Source organism: Leuciscus leuciscus (genome assembly GCF_965113295.1).
Source record: "Leuciscus leuciscus genome assembly, chromosome: 12".
Lineage (NCBI taxonomy): Eukaryota > Metazoa > Chordata > Actinopteri > Cypriniformes > Leuciscidae > Leuciscus > Leuciscus leuciscus.
In genome coordinates this window covers 19,293,726-19,314,807 of record NC_138736.1, presented here as the reverse complement: position 1 = coordinate 19,314,807, position 21,082 = coordinate 19,293,726, and the positions used below count along the sequence as shown (strand labels likewise).

At 37.1% G+C, this 21,082-nt stretch overlaps 1 protein-coding gene and 1 long non-coding RNA gene across 2 annotated transcripts in view; both read right to left on the bottom strand.

The window, feature by feature from the left end:
• Positions 1 to 21,082, bottom strand: part of LOC309511575 — a 202,016-nt gene that overhangs the window by 26,493 nt on the left and 154,441 nt on the right. The window lies entirely within an intron of this gene.
• On the bottom strand, positions 93 to 15,791 carry gmeb1 (glucocorticoid modulatory element binding protein 1). The gene is made up of 10 exons (XM_082186733.1): positions 15,234 to 15,791; positions 12,714 to 12,859; positions 10,924 to 10,979; positions 9,066 to 9,187; positions 8,884 to 8,987; positions 7,144 to 7,292; positions 5,733 to 5,864; positions 5,468 to 5,605; positions 3,710 to 3,832; positions 93 to 2,499 (listed from the first exon to the last, which is right to left on the bottom strand). Exons 2-10 carry the CDS (start codon positions 12,836 to 12,838, stop codon positions 1,685 to 1,687), a joined length of 1,764 nt encoding a protein of 587 aa, XP_082042859.1. The 5' UTR covers positions 12,839 to 12,859; positions 15,234 to 15,791; the 3' UTR covers positions 93 to 1,684.

Below are 21,082 nucleotides of genomic sequence, written 5' to 3'. Positions count from 1 at the left end.
TATTATAAAGGTACAAAACAGATTTTAGTACTTTAGTAGATTGGTATATTAACATTATATCAGTTAATGGAATACACTTTTTACTGTAAATGTAAGTTCTGGCAACTACTGTTTTTATTGTACAATTCACCAGAAAGAAAAATACTTTTTAATTGTATTATGCTTTTTTCTGTTTTGGAGTGCAAGACCGAAATTCATGATAAGACGGAACACAATAGCTCTCACAACAAAACAGACAGCACCATGAAACAAAACAATAAACTCAAAAGCCGTGTGCAAAACAAACCCAACAGAACAGAGTAAAAGTTACACATACCAAACTAACTTAAATTATTTGATAAAAATAAAGTAAAATTCAAATTGTTAAATATTATTACAATTTGAAATAACTGTTTGTATTTTAAAATATATTAAAATATAAATGTATTCAGTGATGACAATATCTATTACTCCAGTCTTCAGTCTCATGATCCTTTAGAAATCCTTCTAATTTGCAGATTTGATGCTCAAAAAAGCAAAAAAAGTTATTTATTTTTCCTGCTAGGTATTTTATTTATGTATTTATTTATTTATATTATTTATATGTTTGGGTTTTTATTTTTATTTGTAATTTATTTATTATTACTTTTTTAACATTATAAATGTTTTTTTACTGTTTCTTGATCACTTTAATACATCCTTGCACTTATAAGCCTCCAAATCAAGTATTTTTGCTTCTACTTTTGTAAAAAAAAGTATAAAAAAAGTAACAGACTTTAAAATGCACAATCCCGCATTCTACAATCATTTACAATATAACTCGCAGGAAAAGGAATATCTATTTTATTTTCAGTGAAGGACACACATGATCCATTCACAAACATTCTTAACACATCTTTCATTATATGTGCTAACAGTGGGGTCCTCAACTCTGAGCCTGGGACCCAAAGCACTGCTCTTTTGTCTCCCTTATTTACACACCTAATTCAGATCATCAGATCATTAGCAGAGAGCTGCATGAACTGAACACAGTCTGTCAGATAAGGGAGGGATGTGGGTGCCAAGGACCAGAGTTGAGAACAACTGTGCTAAAATATCACTAACAATATGGCAGAGGTATTCAACCCTGCTCCTGGGGACCCACTGTCCTGCAGAGTTTTATAACTCTATATATAGTTTTATAAATAAACTTTGCAAGGCAGTGGTTCTCCAGGAGCAGGGTTGAAGAACTCTGCATTAGTGCCATTTACCCTGATGTCAGAAAACACACAGAGACACAGACAGTGTAAATTATTATTATGGGAGTGTCTTAAATATCAGTCTTCACCTTCAGATCAGAGAGTCATGAACTTGAAATCTGGACATGGCTACTATGTGACATTTTGGCACCAAAACAAAAGGAAACCGGAAAATAAGTGCCTAAACTTCCACACTCAAAAACAGAAAGCAAATACTGAATGTGTTCTAACAAAACATCATAAACTGTTGCTTTTTACGTGTAAAAAAGGAATACTGAATTTGCTTTTACAAATACATGACACGGCAGGCTTGAAGAGCTGAGCTTGGCTGTGCAGGAAGTAAGTAATGAAAAAACAAGACTGCTGGAACGGCAAAAGCACACTCCACCTGGGGCGACACAATCCCCGTCCCTGTCTGATTCGGTCCGTCAGTCTCTGAGGGCGGTTTGTGTGAGCATGTCGGTGAATCACTTGGCTTTGCCGGCGTCCTGTGTCTCTTCCTCCACCACTACAATGGGCAAATTGTGGAACTGACCATTGGCATCCAACTGTATCTCCCCTGTCTCCTCTGTTTCGCCTTGGACCACCTCCTCGCCTCCTTCCATTACGGTTGCACCGTCCCCCGCTTCGTCTCCCTCAAGCTGCAGTTCCATGACGCTCACGCTGTGGTCAGCGGATGCTGGGTCTATCTCAATCAAGGTGGTGTTATCCTGGTTCTCGTCCTCTTGCACGACCCTGACGACGCCGTCTTGCATCACAACCGTACCTGCGACCACCTGACCGTCTTGGGCTACACCTGCAGAAGTCATCTTCTGCGTCAATTGGACGAGCTCGACTGGGCTCATGACTGTCCCGAGCTGTGCGTGGTCCTGCATGGCTGTGGCGCCCAGTAACGTGAGCCCAGATGCAGGATGGAGAGCAATGGCTTCGGTTTTTCCATCAGAACCTCCAGCAATTCGCGTGAAGAGCTGCGAGCCTGCGGGTAGAGCATGTAGGGTGACCGTATTAGATGACTGATTGAGGCCAGCCACTGTAAACGACTGGCCGATGGATGAAAGGGTGATGGGGGAAATGACAGTGAATTGCTGGGGCTGGAGGGTGAGAGGCTGGGCTATGGGTGTGCCGAGCACGGTGGTAGAGGCGGGCCGCTGGAGGCGGGGCCGTTTAGGAGCGCGTTTGGCTGGAGGGGTGGAGGGGAGAACCAGACTGCTGAGGACCTGTGATTGAGACGACCAGCTGAGGGACTGCTGCCTCTTCTGCTCTTCTACCTGCTGTTCCAATGCTAAACAAACACAAGAGACACTGTTGTTTTCAAAGAATTAAAGCAATAATCTATGTGTTACAATGATTTTAGCATGGGTAACAAGTGTTATTATTGGCATAATGCAAAGCAGAGTCAAGTCATCTTCATTAATATAGTGCTTTTTGCCATACAGATTGTTTCAAAGCAACTTTATAGTGATAATAGAAAATTAATGGAACAAAGATTCCATTAAGTTTTAGTCTCTAAAACCCCCGTAAAGTCGGCATGAAATTGTGCCAATAACTTTTCCATTTATCCATTTTCACACAAATTACAATTACAGAGGTAGATTATCGGTTAATAAAGAATTTGGTTCAAACGCTTTTTTGGTCAATTGTATGTTTGTAAACAGGACAGGTACAACGCTCGATAAAAGCGCTCAAAGACTTGTAGAAGCAAGCTAAAATGGCATTTTCATCTCTTAATCTCTCGTTTACTATCAGTTAGGTTTAGGGTAGGTTAGAGCTGCACAAATCTGGATAAATTGAGAATCATGATTTTTCTTAAATAGAGATCACGATTCTGAACAGACAAATAAACAAAATTAGTTATTTAAAAAAAATATTTTGGAATGAATGATTCAATGAATCACTCAAAGACTTCAGCATTTTTGAACGAATCTCTTGAATGAATGATTCAATGAAAAATACATTTGTAACAGTCAATTGTCCCCCTGCTGGTGTAACGATGTAAACAAAAGGTAATTTGATCTATTTTGATTGCTTCCGTAGACATCAGTGTTTTTATCCAAACTATTAACTTTTATCCCAATACTTCTGTGATAATATGAATATTAGTAACACAGAAATAATGATAATGTGTGGTTGAAAAGACTGTTTGTGAAGCTGTTTCATACCTATACATGACAATTGCACTCTCTGGGTCAGCAGCAGTGCGAACGCAGATTTGAATGTTGTGGCGTGATTTCAATGGTTTATTAGACACAACCGAATCATTGTCATTTTGGAAAGAGATTGCGTGGGTGTTTGAATTAACGATTAATCTATTGTAGGTGGTGCGTTATTTTCAAATGCGATTTAATAGAGATTTAATATTTCAACACTTGTGTCTTTAAAAATCACTTTTACATCAATCACAATTAATAGGAACAGTTTCAGCATGTCCAACAGGCCACACCAAAAGTTCCAATGTGAAAATGTCCCTACTTCCCTTTGGTCACTTCACTCACTTGTCAGTGTTCGGAGCATCTGTGTCTGCTCTGGGTCCGTCATTTGCCGTCGAACATTCACAATTTGTTTGATGGAGTCTAGCAGGTTAAAGACTTGTGCCAGGTTGCTCAGAACTGCAATCTCTGCAAGACAGACCATGTGATGATCACATCTCATGCACACAACCTACATATTAAGCCACATTCCACTTTCACCACTGCACCTGAATAAGAAAACAAAAAGTATTTTTGAAAAATAACTATAACAAAATAACTTGACATACTAAATGTGTCTTTCATGGATCTCTAATCCTCTATTTAAACTACAGGCTACAAGATGCCCCAAAAAGAAAATACACTTACGGGGTTAATCTTGTGAAGCCTGTCTTTAAATTACGTTAATTACGTTTATTAAAGAATTAAAGATTTTAAATTGATTGACAGTCCTAGTATAAAGGTTATGTTCTTTTTTAAATGTATTATATTATTTATTTCAATATATATTAGGGATGCATCGATACTGCGCTCGTTTACTCGTTAAAATGCTCCAATACCAACAAACATACAACGCAGTGTGTACAGTACAGTGCTTATGACAAAGAAACAACGACAACATAGCAAACAGCAGACATGACTTTTTCAAGTCGTCTGTACGCAAACATCCAAAGCACGCGCCCAGAAAAAGGCCTCTCGCACAGCACACGGATAGCCTATTAAATCGAGCTATTTTTCATGTCTTTTTGCACATGAACGGACAAATTCACAGAACATTATGTCAAAATGCCTGTATAGGCAACTCGTGAAACAGTCAGTTAAGTGAACGTAAACAGTTGAAAAGAAAACGCATGTGTAACAGTATATTAGACATATGCAGCTCTTAAAGTGACAGCAGCCTTATAAACCTACTGCTGTCTTTGTCCTCTATGTTAATCTAACAACAAAAGACTGGTTGACTGGTTGAGCTCTGCTGGAGCAGCTCTAAATATTCACTGTGCTAGTAAATTAAAGATGAAATATGATAGAGCAATAATATGAACAGTGAAAGTAACAGTAGCTCCAACAATGCATTTTAACAGGCATAATTAGGCATGAAAATAACTGATGGAAATATCTATTTGCTAAGCCAACTAATTTGATTCATATTCTTTTAATTTATCAGCCCAGTATATTTAAAAATTAAAAAGGCAATAAAAATACAGGTATTGGTACTCTGTATCAGCAAGTACTAAAAAAAGTAACGGTACCGGACTTGGTGCATCCCTAATATAAATACAGTATACATATATACATATATATATATATATACATACATATTATATATATATATATATATATATATATATATATATATATATATATATATATATATATATTTGCAAAAAGTCTTAGGCTCCTACAATAAATTAACTGCTAAATAAACAACTTAATTAATTGAAAGCCTGTCTGCTAATCTTCAACATGTTTCCCATTAAACATTAATTTTGAATTGATCTATTTTTGGAGTTCACAATAAAAAAAATTGTTTAGGAAAGTCACCGACAATTTTGTGACTGGTAGGATTCAGTTTACGGTATTACCTGCACATTTTTGTGGTATCTGTAAACAGCAATTGACAGTTATACAACTCTTACATAATGCCAAGGCTATAATGTGAACTTATCAAGGCAAAGGTGATCTAAGTTGACCACTTTCTCCAATAGTAGAGCCACAGAGTTTGATATTGTGCAGATATTGTTGGATTAGACAAACCTGGCACAGATCATATTCTGACATACTGACCTGCATCCTGTAGAGAGCTCTGATCAGTGCGTAGCTGAACTCCTCTCAGCAGACCCAATAGCTCTGAGCGGATATTAGGCACCACCTCCCCCATCATCCCCACCTCAGCGATACCCCTCCAGAAACTCAGCGTCTCATCTAGGGGTCACACACACAGTATAGCATTTATTACATCTGTGGATGCCAACATCCAGCACTCATGAGTGATGTTTGATGGGAAGCACTGACTACATGACTTTCTGAATGTTTTATTTGCTGTGTTTACCTGAGATGTCATTTGTGTCCCTTTTCTCTGAGGCTTCTATGGTGGCTGGGCTCCACTCCACAGTCCCAATCACGTCTTCTTTCTTCTCCTCTACTGTGGCCATCTGACATCCGTTACCCACAGAAACATGCCCTGAAGGACACACATAATATGTATTGTTATAGTGGTAAATGCATTTATTTTACTGAAAATTGTGTGAAAAGCATGCATTGATCATTTGGCGATATGGCCAAAAACATTACCACAATATTTTTTACATATCATATCATACGATATCGATATTTATCACAATATATTGATTTACCTACCAGAGGAAGGAAATGCTTACCACATATTTGTTAGACTTTGAGAATGGATGTAAGCATGTAAACTTGTTTGTTCACAATTAAACTCCATGAAATCCTTTTTATTTTTCCCTAAATTCTGTTTTTGGGGTGGGGTGGATTATGTGTGTTATGATTTAATACAAATTCATATACCCTTTAACAATTCAATCAAGCTTTTAAAATGTTATCAAATGAAAATATAACAATTAATTTACAACATTTTTTTTTTTTTTTTTTTTTAATCAGATGCAGCACAAAAAATATCTTGGTTGTATGATATTCCTTAGAAATAATAATATTATTATTATTACTTTGAGAATTACATTTAGACTACAGTAGTGATATATTTCTGTCATAATTTCTTGAAGTTTAACCAAACTTTTATTTTGACGGTTTGTTGTGAAGATCTGTCAGTTTTAGTTTGAGTTTCAGTGTGTATTTGATGGTAGTTTTACTCAAATGAAATGATGAAAAGTTTGTGAAGTGACTTTCAAAGCAGCTCTGGAGATGAAGTTTGTGTATTCATGTCCTCATTTATAAAGACGACAGACGATGAAAACACCATGAGCGTCACATGTGTGAGTTTGTGTGTTCAGTCACACAGAGACACGCTGAAAACACTTATTAACAACATGCACTGACACATCTCTTGTTGCGTTTATATCTGCTTTGTGATAAGCTGTTAGATTAATCCATATCGAGTAAAAATGTCCAGAGCTAATCATCGTTATCGGCGTACATTTTATCACGATCTCGATATGATATTGTTTATCGGCTAAACCTATTTTGAGTAGTTTTTTACTTTTGAATTTAATTGGCAACAGTAGCTGTTTGGTCAAAATGATGGTACTAATTAAATAAGTAATTTGTCAATTTAAAGGATAAAACAAATATTGAACAAAAATATTTGGTAACTATGTCCCCCAGCTGTGTGAGTGTGTGTGTTTGTGTTTGTGTTTGTGTGTGTGTGTGTGTGTGTGTGTGTGTGTGTGTGTGTGTGTGTGTGTGTGTGTGTGTGTGTGTGTGTGTGTGTGTGTGTGTGTGTGTGTGTGTGTGTGTGTGTGTGTGTTTATGTGTGTTCTAACCCTGAGCTGTGGTGGGTGTGTTGAGCCCACTGCCATCCGGTGGGAAGCGTGTGTTGTTGATCAGCAGGTCAAACTTGGTGCTGCGGCAGGTGTTTGTGCAGAGAGTGCTGTGCTGATAGAAATCCAGCTGACCCGAGTCCATCATTTTCCTACATGACACACACACAGAGCTTTCAGAGGTTAAGACTAATACTTAGCTGAAGAATATTTGTTTTTTATTGAAAAATCTGAAGGGGTCAAAGTGGGAAATTTTCCTTGGCACATTTCAGTGGGAATTGTTTTATGAGGTTGCCATTGAAGAATAGGGCTGTATATTGGACTCAACAGAGTAAATCTACAGCTTTTAAAACAGCACAACAAAGTACCATAAATCATGAAAAAATAAATTATGACTGAATTTGAAGCAGAAACAAAGTGTGTCTAACATTACAAAGGGGAAAAAAGGTCACACCTACATCAAAAAGATGGTTGTACTTATTGTGTTCATGTTGAATCGCAAAACACTGGTAAGGTTAGGGACAGGTTTGGTGGTTTGGTTAGGTTTAAAGGCCTTGATACACTTCCAAGTGAAATCGAAGAACGAACTGATGTGACGTAATTTCAAACAAAATCAGGCCGAAACAAAGATCATTTGGAGTTCGTTTTGGGAGTTGCCAAAGCGGCAGCTAAACACCTTTGTATTACCATTGGTACGTGGTAATTACATAATAGGTGGGCTGCGGAGGCTCCGCCTTCTTTCACATGGAAATCTTTTCTGGTTCATTTGGCCTGTTCAGTCGGTTGAGTGAAAACATGAACACAATGGAGAGCTGCTTTATAGTAGAAAATGAAGTAGTACTTCTGATGAAACGAAACACTGACACTGTTTTTCATGTTAAATACGGTACAGTTGCTTGATTTTAAGCAATCTATTGTATAAAGTGATATATAAATTAATGTGACGTGACTTTTATGGAGTGCAACATAACCACGTTGCTATGATCAGATGTTTTTCTTATGCTTTATTAAAATGCATAAGAAAGGGCACACCACACATTTACATATTCATCTAAACGTCACTCTCAGCAGTGTGGGCGGCGTCGGATGTTCGCTAACAGTATATCGCTACTCAAATATTTCGAACTTCGTTTTACCCCTAAACGAAGAACGAAAAAGAACTTCGCTACGAGTATATCGGGCCTTAAGGGTGGGTTAAGGTGTAAGGAAAGGGTCAACAGTGTAACTATACTGTAGATGTAGCTATAGAAATTAATTACAGCTGTAATTACATTAAGGTTTTTTTTTTTAAATAGGAGTACAATGTAAAAGCATATACACGACAAGTGCCTTATATCAAATTAGTAATTTAGTAGTTCAGTTAGATTAAACCAGACTTAGGCCTTAGTTCAAATTAGGATATTTAAGTAGCCTTTATAAACATGCCTCAGAAAAAAACATTACTGGTGTGTCTCTTGAAACAAAACAATGGCATTGACATATTTTAAGATATGTCAGTGCAAGTTGCTTTCAGTTAAAACAGATCATACATGCATTTTAGTCTGGGACTAGGCTTAAGCCTTGTCTGTGAAACTGGGGGAAATACACTTAATATAAAGTGGCAAAAAAAAAAAAAAAGATTAATCAAAATATATGATATGCTATGAAAGGCTACCAATACTGTAATGGGACACATAAAAATGACAAACACTGATAGCTGGCACTGAGGTCTGACCTGAAGAGACCCAGAATGCTTATGCTTACCTGAGCATAACCCCACCCATCCGGATCGCTCGCTTCCAGTCCTTCAAAGTGGCTTTACCCGACATGTGCACAAACTGCTTTGGACTAATCAACTGATCCTCATACTGCAGAGAAACAGAGAAAGCCAGATTAAACACATTAGCAACTGTTATCTGCAGCATTAAAGTCTACACGAAACTAACCTTCACACATTTGACATTGATTCCTGGGCAGACAAACTTCTTGAATAGAAGGATGGCTTTACTCTCGCCACATGTAATGGGATAACCAAGCTCCAAATCCTCTCCTTCAGCAGATGCCTCATCTGAACATAACACACACACACACACACACAACAGTATTGTGGGAAAACTGCATAAGGTGTATTTAGTGACAGAAACTGAAGCATAATACACTGCTTGGAGCATTTTTACAGCTAAGATGCGTTTGTAGGAAACTACAGACAGATTACAGTCTAATTATGATGTGAATTATTGACTGTTTAAACTACAAGACTACATTAAATGAAGAACATATGAGTGGTGCTTGGCTGTGCAAAACCCACTGACATTATACGAAGACTAGAGGTCGACCGATTCATCGGTTTTGCCGATTAATCGGCGCCGATAGTTGATTGGTGGAACTATCGTTATCGGCAAAAATACATACCGATAGTTTTTCCTGGTTGCGTCCGTTACTGGAGCGGCTGAGAAGCGCGCGCTGTCATTCATTACACAGTAAGAGAGAGCTGAGAAGGGTCTGCTGGCATCATGCAGTACAAGAGCGGCCTCTAGAGGTGTAATAAAAACTATCGCTGATGCCTCGTGTTGTTTATTTCGACACGTGATGCTGCGTGCTGCACTGAGAGCACACGCTGCGTGGAGAGCGCTGACATCAGATGCGCGTTTAAAGCACCGACAGCTAAAAGGTAGTCTATGTATACAGTACATTTTGTCATATCATTATAAAGTGATTAATTTGTTGACTAAATGCTGCATTAGTAGAGAAAGAACAGCACACCAGTATGTTTGTTTGCCTTCGAGGCTGAGAGGACGCTAACATTAGTAGTACCTCAAGCGGTTAAAACACTGACAAAAATAAACGTAAGTCCGACCCGAATGTTTAATGTCACAATTGTTACCTCTATTTGCATTAGTTTATATCCAGCTGGTCACTTTTATGCATTTAATATGCAGAGAAGTTGCATATTTAAAGCTAGAGATGTAATATAGCAAACTGATATGTTCATACAGCCGACAGAAACATAAACAAATCAGAAAAGCATTAGATTTCGGTTATTTTTTTCATCATCACTTTAATACGTTTTGTTATTTTGATTAGATAATCATCAAGTGTTTATAAAATAGAAGCAAAAGTGTGAGACTATAAATTTAATATTTATGTCATTTCAATGCTCTGGCGTTGTAGATATTTAAGCATGACTGTTTGGATATGAAATGATAACACTTACAATAAAATTCCATATGTAACATTAACTAAGGTTAATAACTTCTGTATAAGGATTGTTCATTATTTGTTAATTAACATGTACTAATACATTTTTAAATTAAGGTTTTTATTTGTTAACCATAGTTAATGCACTATCAAACTAACATGAATGATCAAGGTGCAATTGTATTGCTCAAATATTATACCGATCAAATTTTGTTACTTTTTTATTCATTAAGTTGGCTTGAAAAATAACAGTTTAATAGTTACATTTTGAATGTAACTGGTTTTATTTGTTATTTAGAGTATTACTTTTTGTTTCAGTTTGAATGAATGTCTTTTATTGACTTCAATATTTATTCATATTATATATTTATTTCATTTAGCATGTTTTCATGGTTCAATACAGTTTTATTATTTTTATAATAAAGTTCAGCACTGTTTTACTTGGAGTGTTATGTTTGTTTTTATCCAGTATCAATTTTAAAAACTATCGGTTGATTAATCGGTTATCGGCAAGTATGGCCCAACCTAGCTATCGTTATCGGTAAAATCCACTATCGGTCGACCTCTAACGAAGACTATCACTAATATGTTTTGGGACAGGGTTACCTTGTGCCTCCACCGCCACAACTGCAGCATCTGTCTCACTGCTTTCATCTCCAAGCCTACAAACATAAAACATCCATCTATAATATCAATCTCCACCTGTTAACTCCCAAGAATTAAGCTGTTTCGGTCCTTTTAAAGAGTCATTTTTTAATATGACAAATGTAAAGTATTATTATATGCGTGTCTCTTTTGATATACAGTGGGGAGAACAAGTATTTGATACACTGCCGATTTTGCAGGTTGTCCTACTTACAAAGCATGTAGAGGTCTGTAATTTTTAAACAAAAATCCAGAAAATCACATTGTATGATTTTTAAATAATTAATTTGCATTTTATTGCATTACATAAGTATTTGATCGCCTACCAACCAGTAGGAATTCCGGCTCTCACAGACCTGTTAGTTTTTCTTTAAGAAGCCCTGCTGTTCTCCACTCATTACCTGTATTAACTGCACCTGTTTGAACTCGTTACCTGTATAAAAGACACCTGTCCACACACTCAATCAAACAGACTCCAACCTCTCCACAATGGCCAAGACCAGAGAGCTGTGTAAGGACATCAGGGATACAATTGTAGACCTGCACAAGGCTGGGATGGGCTACAGGACAATAGGCAAGCAGCTTGGTGAGAAGGCAAGAACTGTTGGCGCAATTATTAGAAAATGGAAGAAGTTCAAGATGACGGTCAATCTCCCTCGGTCTGGGGCACCATGTAAGATCTCACCTTGTGGGGCATCAATGATCATGAGGAAGGTGAGGGATCAGCCCAGAACTACACGGCAGGACCTGGTCAATGACCTGAAGAGACGTAGGACCACAGTCTCAAAGAAATCCATTAGTAACACACTACTCCGTCATGGATTAAAATCCTGCAGCGCATGCAAGGTCCCCCTGCTCAAGCCAGCGCATGTCCAGGCCCGTCTGAAGTTTGTCAATGACCATCTGGATGATCCAGAGGAGGAATGGGAGAAGGTCATGTGGTCTGATGAGACAAAAATAGAGCTTTTTGATCTAAACTCCACTCGCCGTGTTTGGAGGAAGAAGAAGGATGAGTACAACCCCAAGAACACCATCCCAACCTTGAAGCATGGAAGTGGAAACATCATTCTTTGGGGATGCTTTTCTGCAAAGGGGACAGGACGACTGCACCGTATTGAGGGGAGGATGGATGGGGCCATGTATCGCGAGATCTTGGCCAACAACCTCCTTCCCTCAGTAAGAGCATTGAAGATGGGTCGTGGCTGGGTCTTCCAGCATGACAACGACCCGAAACACACAGCCAGGGCAACTAAGGAGTGGCTCCGTAAGAAGCATCTCAAGGTCCTGGAGTGGCCTAACCAGTCTCCAGACCTGAACCCAATGGAAAATCTTTGGAGGGAGCTGAAAGTCTGTATTGCCCAGCGACAGGACCTGAAGGATCTGGAGAAGGTCTGTATGGAGGAGTGGGCCAAAATCCCTCCTGCAGTGTGTGCAAACCTGGTCAAGAACTACAGGAAACGTATGATCTCTGTAATTGCAAACAAAGGTTTCCGTACCAAATATTAAGTTCTGCTTTTCTGATGTATCAAATACTTATGTCATGCAATAAAATGCAAATGAATTACTTAAAAATCATACAATGTGATTTTTGTTTTAGATTCCATCACTCACAGTTGAAGAGTACCTATGATAAAAATGACAGGCCTCTACATGCTTTGTAAGTGGGACAACCTGCAAAAAATCGGCAGTGTATCAAATACTTGTTCTCCCCCACTGTACCTAGCTGTCTAGTTTAGGATCCTCACACCTACCCGATGGGCTGCAGCTGTAGGATCATTTGAGTCTTGCTTTGGTTGTCAGGCTCCACATCCTCATCCTCTGTGCTCTTCATCATCACCATGTCCTCCACGGACACAGTGACTTCTGTCTCTGCCATAGCCCGTGCTCTCCTTCAACACTGAGGAGTATGAAATTCCTGGTGAATATTTTATCTATACCGGTCAAATGTTTGGAATAATTAAGATTATTATTATAATAATTGAGTATACCAATAATAATAATTGAGCACCAAATATTAGAAGGATTTCTGAAGGATCATGTGGCACTGAAGACTGAAGCAATGGCTGCTGAAAATTCAGCTTTGCTATCATATGAATACATAAAAATTTTAAAACATATTAAAATGGAAAACAGTCCTGTTAAAGTGTAATAATATTTCACAATATAACAGTTTTTGCTGTATTTTTAAACAAATAAATGCAGCCATTTTGAGCATAAGACTTCTTTCAAACACAAAGACTTCGTTAAACAGACTTCTTTCCAAATCATAATTATTTAAAACTTTTGACCGGTAGTGTACATAATAATAATTATGATAATAATAATAATATGCATATTAATAATATGCATGATATTCCATTAAACTACTGATTAGCTTATATTTCAGAAGATTCAGAAGTTTTGCCTGATATGTCCGACATTTAAAATCAACATTGACCATATAATTTTCTTAAACCACGGTCCTGGTCTTATTGTGCAAAAATGATTTCTTTGTGTTATTCCAAAAATATAGTAAATCATATAAATGTTATAATGTGCTCCACCTCTTAAACAACATAAACACATAAAACTTCACACATAAACAATGGTGACATAAGCTTGACATGGAAAATATAAACTTATAACACCACTGTATTGTATTGCTTTTATATATATTTTTCTTTCCTTTACAGTTATAAATCAAGGCACCAAGAACATCGATCAATAGTAGCCTAAAGTTACAAAAATTGTGCATCCAAAATCTCTTGATAGTGATTCTGTAACTGTGTCAGAAAAGCCCTTCCCATAGCTATGCCAGTCTCAGCAGATGCCCTTTTTAATCTCTCATGTTCCCTAACTGGAAGACCCAGTAAAGGTGTCAGGGTATCTCAAAGACGGTAACTCAGACCACAGACAGTAATAAACAACAGATTATACAGTGGTCTCATCTGTAGCATTCATTCAGTATGAACAAATGAAAGTGGAATGTGTGATGAGGCAAATCTTCAAGCTAGTGTCTAAGCACATAATATTCAAATAAAGAAAATGTGCATTTAAATAATTTGTACTCGTTAAGTTACCCAAACCTAAACCAGTGGTCCATAATGGCCTGAGATGAGCCATTGGTTACATAACCATAATGGTTACATGACCAAGCATTTCACTATTTAGATAAACAAATATAACACTATAAAATATATCATTTAAAATAAGCATGGTTTAACTAAAATAACTAAATGTTTTACATAAACTATTTTCAATTAAAATAAAGTATACTTATGTCAGAATATAGAGTGCTTTAAATTATATGGGTCATTTTATCTAATTAAGACTGTTAAACGAAACGACTGCATTGCTAATGCTATCTGATAAAATAACAAGTAACTTGCACGGTAATACCATGTTTTGATTAATCGCATACCATGGTATTCTTTGAAGTAACGTTACCTTTGAGTAAATGATATGGTAACGTATCATGAATATGAACATCGTACAGTTTCATAGTAGCCTACGTCAAAGTAACGTTATTTACAGTGTGATATCTTCACTGTACCACAAAACGGGGTAGTTCTGTATACCATGGTAACAACAGATTCCGTCAAAATACCATAGTTAGTGACTGGTGTTATTAAGAACCACCTGTTGTCAAAAATGTAAGTTATTTACCTAAATGAAAAAAGTATTACACTGCTTGAAAGAGACTCCTCGTGCATTTATTATGATTTAACAGTAGCAACAATAATTGCTGTAACGTTACCTATCGTATTGTGGGGATAACTGTTTTGGTTGCCATGGTGAATGTTTCTGAGCGACTGCACTTATATAAGTGTTGTGCTCTTCGGTGGCTAATTCAGTTAGCATTTTAGCTCTTCATATGTTGCGCCATTTCATTAACACTCATCTGCTGTTCGTGATGCTAACGTGCTATGCTAACACACAACTTCATTTCACTGCTTGTTTGTTTGTGGGTGAATCTGCGTGTTTACAAACAAACACCACACTCTCAAACACCCTCAAGCGCGGCTAATTCATGAAGCGTTCGCTGGCCGTACGGGCGGACTGTATCTAAATGACGCGCTGGCGTCGCGCCGCGGTGTTCTGTTCTCATGACGTCTCCCGTGCGGCGGGACGCACACACACAAACGACAAGACGTTCCTCCGCCATTCGAGGGGGCTGCCGCTGCCACTCGAGCCGCGAACACCTCTAGTCGACGTCCCGACGAAGTTCTCCGCTGCGCAGTCATGTTTAACCGTTACATTAGAGAGGTTAAAATACGATGGATTGGCCTTACCGTTTAGATCGCGGTCGGTGTCATCCTTACATAGCGAGAGGCTTTGAGTGAACATGCGCAGTTTGTTGAATTACACTTCCTGCTCAAGCTCGTCCCTGTTCCAGCTCAAGCCATGAGAGACTTTACAGTACTGCTACACACAGGACTGCTCGTATTTAAATATACAAGGTTCATGGCATTATCAGCATCAGTTAAAGTAGCTGTGATGTTATGGTACTGTTTAAAACTTTAAAAAGTCACTGTTTCTATAATAAGTGTCCTGTAAATAATTTCTCTGCGTCTGCTTGTGTGGAGTACAATTTGAACACATCTTGAATGGATCTACTGGAGATATTTGTACACACTGATATTAGTATAACGCTACCTGTTGAAACTCATTAATTCACTAGTTTGGTATCTACAAGCATTTGAAAATCCATTAAAAAAAATAATTACAATAACTGTGGGTTGTATTAACTATTTTATTATTTTAAAGTTTTTTTGCAACTTGGTAATCCACCCCAATCTACATTAAATATAAAAAAAAAAAAAGCAGCTGCAGTACCATATGTATGCGTTGTACATGAATATGGTAATCCCTCATAATATCATCTGATACAATTACAGTATTTTTTCCAAAAAAACTGTTTAACACACCCACTTAAAAATATTTTAGTCTAATATAGTCTACATAAGTAATATAGTCTACATCAAAAGTATATTTACAAAAGCTCTAGAGTAAATCAATTCTCATCTAGGTAAATAAAAACAAAAAGTTACATTTTTACATCAAATACTATAAAATTTCCTAAAGTTATTACAGTATTGTTGAAAATGATCCTTTCTTTAACATTTATAGTGTTGGAGCGCCAAGAACAACGGTCACTAGCAGCTCCGAGTTACAAAAATTGTGCATCCGAAATCTCTTGATAGCGATTCCGTAACTGCGTCAGAGAATCCCTTTCACAGCTATGCCATTCACGGCAGATGCCCTTTTTAAAATCGTAATACTTTAGCTGGACCTCACATTCTGGGAGTCAATGCGTCTCAGCGAGGGTAACAATTATCTGGCCAGTCAAAACAACGATACATTTTATTATAATGCACAATTCCCCATTAATTGTATACTGTATAATCAATTGCACAAGATTATATATATATGTGTTGGTTAATACGCTAAATTAGCGCGAAACACTTGTGTAGAAATGTATCCTAAAGTGAAGCATCATGGGATTGGGGCGGTAACGGGGATGATTGACAGGCACTTTGGCCAATAACATAACCCTGGATGTTCGTCGGTGTTGTCTGATTGGCTATTGATTACAAACAAACTTTAAAGGAGAAAGATAATATAATTACACACTTTAAACGTCATCTAATAATAATAGCTAAACTATCTAAGAGGTTAAAAGGTTTTTATTATTAATTCGTTCTACTGTAAATGTTTTTCATATTGTGATTGAGTGTGAGAGAGAATGCATGGTCATATGCATAGGTAAATTATATCTATTCCAGACATGTTTAATTGTATGTGGTAACACTGCAGCATTAAGAAGCATACTTGTGTCCTGAAAACTGCTGGGCTTCTTCAGCATTCATTTTCTGTATTCCAAATCTTTCACGTTTTCAGGTGAGAGTTTATTCGGTGGCCATCTGTTAGTTCTACAAAACACACCCGTGACACCCTTGCAAATTACGCCTACGCCTCCCGCAGAGAAACAAGCGTGGATTTCATTGACCAAAGCAATATTTTGAAGTAAATTATTTAATTTTTTATGTATGAAATGTTTGTAAGACGAGCTTTTATTCCTTTCGAATCTTATTAAGTAAATAACAGCTAGGATCTAGGGAAGTAAAATAAATTATACTATCAAATTAATACAGACAGCATAGGAGTTAGATGCCTTGCTCAAGGGCACCTCAGTCATTTCCTGCCGGTACTGGAAGAGAACCAGCAACCTTTGGCTAACCATTAGGCCACGACTGCTTCGACACACATACCTATAAGCTATTTGTGTTCATAATCATCTAAGCATTACTCGTTAAAAATTCACACCAAGAATAACCACATCAGTAAGTGTAGGCAACATTATGTATTTTGGTATTGTATTTTATCTCTTCTTTCAAGCAGCTTTTTAAGACCATTATAATGAGATAAATTAATTAAAGAATACCTTTTTTCTTGTATATTTGATTCTGACATAATATTCAACCATGGCTGTTTCTCATGATTTTTTCCTCTGTAAAATTAGGTATCGGCAACGGCTAGGTATGACATTGAGAGCAAGCACCGGTTTTGTAGTAGTGTCCAAAACCATAGTGTACATTATTGAGTGCACTCATTCTATCACTCACTCGTTTTCATTCACTCGTTCAGTGGACTATAGTGGAGTAGTGTAAGGATATAGGGGAGGTTTTTAAATACAGCATATAAAGAAGTATGTGAATTGGGATGCACCTACTTCACTTTCCGCCACTGGCATAACGAAGTAACCTGCAGAAAGAATAACTGAAAAGTCATTTGGTACATTTTCACAGTGGTGAAATCATCACATATTGCACTGCTTGTTTTTCAAAAACAACAAACAAACAAACAAACTACTGCAAGAGATTATGAGAACACAGATCTTAATGCTAATTTTATTTAAACATATTGAATCTTATAGATTTACCGAATCACAATGCAAATATATTAACAGTTTACAATGTCCAGAGCTTGATGTACATCATTGTTATTGGCTTTAGCATTCATTACAGTTGATTTAACATTTAAAATGTGCAACACGTTTTACTCTGCTCATCCACATCACTGATGAGCCCCTAAAGGTAGACATGTATACAGACGTGTTTATATGATCAGAATCGACAGTGAGTGGCTGATAGTGTTTATAGTGGGTGACTAATGAAAATCCTGCTTTTATACTAATGTCCTATTCTCTATCTATAACACACAATTATCTTATTTTCATTTACACTGGCTATTTAACATCATTGTTATTCATTTCACTCCAACCCATTTTCTTAAAATGCAGTCATAGAGCTGTTCTCTATAGACCACAAGGGGGCATGTAAAAAGTATTTGGCACCACCATTTTGAAAGATTTGTGGGAAATATATATATATATATATATTAATAAAATGTATTTATCTGTGAAATAGTATGTGAGGAGCAATGTGCAGAAATATGCCATGTGTACATATTTAATGAATGCAGTTACCATAGAAACTTGTCAAATTGTGCAAAACCGTTCAGTGGCCACAACACAACAGCAGTGTGGTCACATATTTCAGTCCATTGAGTCAATTTTTATTTATTTATATATGTATACACACTATTACTAATGTAAAACAACCTAATTTACTCAACTCATCAGAATTTGAAATATCATGTTCAGAAAGTGATTCCACAAGGCTTTTCACACTGCATTCAGTCACACTATTATCATGTGTGAGTTTTGTTGATAAATTTAGTCTTAACCTCATTCTCAGCATATTAACTTCAATCATTGCTATCATTTCCTATACATAAAATCCACAGCTCCAATTTATTTAAATTGTTCACATTTAGCAGATTGATCAGTAATTTGTCCACAGTCCTTTCTTTGTGTTTTTGGTGCTTTGAAATCCAAAACAAAATGTATAAAATAAACCCAGTGTATTATAAGTTACAATGTTGGGTGAGAAGTGAAACCCTTGAATGTGTCAATATCAGAATTACAACTTTATTATTATTAACTCATTTCACTGTAAAAGTTTAATTCGTTCACATTTATTAGAAGGTTTTTCATCTGCACAACAAAGGAGTGAAAATGAGCACAGAAACCTGATTTTCCTACAGCAATTTTGTTCCTGCATTTTCTGAGGGGAAGTCTGCAGAATGGATATGATCAACTTCTATTACATAGAAGATCCTGGCAGCTTGGAAGAATTTCATACCTGATCTGTAAAATCAAAAGCTGTGTTCAGCCTAATTATTGTTCATAATTTTATGTTCTGCTGGCACGAAGAAGACTTTCCCAAACTCGATTTTCATACTAGACGTTACGTTGACCTGCGGTTAAGCCACAAAACCCTTTTAGCTTCCACCAAAGCACTCACCTGACATTTAAGTACATTGTGCCCTGCTGCTATTTACAATAAATGTAGCCATTCAGAAATGTACGTCCAAACACACCCAGTAAAGCCGTCAGCACATGATGGAGCTAAGACTGAAGGAGGTGAATAACTAATAACTGGCTAATAACTGAAGTCTTGCTGACATGCTGGTGGAATGAGGAGTGTCCTGAAATGGGGGTCTTATAGCTGTACATCTGCCCTGATCTAAAGTAGGCATAGCACATGGTCTTCATTACTCAGAGACTATCAGTGTCATACAGTGTACAGTCAGTTCATGAGACAAGATCCTGGTGTTGGTGAGTTACACCTCAATATAAGTAGACAAAACTAGATTTTTAGTGGTGATTTTAGACTATGCCCATCTGCAAGTCTGTATGATATTCTGGTCTGAAGAAATAGCTTCAGTGTAAAGGCCCATTCACACCAAGAACGATAACCGAAATATGTCCCCCAACTCTATATATATATTTATAAATATGACACATCGGACATTTTTCTTACAGAATATTTCAACAGAATAACATGGAGAACCAGATCTAAATGTTGTTGATATATTAAAAACAGGACGCATAAAAGGCAAAATATTCCATGTTTTCCCCCTATTCCAATTCTCTATGTAATATTTATCAGACAATAGAACCAAATAAACCTTTTAAATGACTATGAAATCAGTTTAATTCCTTGTGAGAAATGTACAGTCTGTCATATTAGGTGAATATAGAGTTGGGGAAAATAAAACCATATAAACAAAAGCTTATGCTTTCATATGTGTATTCAAATGCACTTTAAATCTTCTTTCACAGTTTGATGAACATCATTGTGGCATTACTGAACATCAATGTGACAACTTCCTATTGATAGTAAGTCAAAAATTGGATTTATTTATGTCATTATCTTCTTTTTAGGATTGTGAATAAGGCAGAGACATGCCCCTCCACACAAAAAGTATGAAGTTTATGCCTTTTTATAATTTTGTCCACCTTTTAATCACTGGGCATCACAGGAACTGCACTTTGCTGATTCGAATCTTACCTCACATAGGTCTTTCAAGGTTTACTGGAGAGGGGAGGAATACAAAGCCCATCAACTAGTCACGGGGGTACCTGAAGGGTCAGTGCTAGGACCCCTACTCTTCTCATATATTCTTATACATTACTAGGATCCTATATTACACAGGCACGTGGATTCTCCTACTATTGCTATGTGAAGGCTGTGAAGAAACACAACTTTACTTTTCATCTTAGGTAGACGATCTGATGGTAGCTGCACTGATCTTGCATTGTCTGGCGGACATCTCAGCAAAGAATATCACCTGCAACTCAATCTAGCAAAGAATCTCTTGTCAGCCACTCCTACGATTCAGCATCATTTCACCATCCATCTAGGCTCATCAATAATTCCATCCTGTTTAGACTAAAATCTTTTGGTAATCTTTGATGACCAGCAGACATTCAGAGACCACATTGCAAAGACAGCACCATCATGCAGGTTTGCACTGCACAACACCAGGAAGATCAGGCCCTTCCTAATAGAGCATGCCAAACCCTGTCCTGTCCAGACCCTTGTCATTTCTAGACTGGATTGCAATTGTCTTCTGGCTGGACTTCCAACATGCGCAATCTTCCTAACCCTATATCCGGACAGCTGAATCCCTGACAATATTCAAGAAATCATCTCTTCCATGAGCACTAATCCTGCTGACAGTCTATTCTGATCAATGTTTAAATTAGTGTTTTTTTTTTTTTTTTGCACCT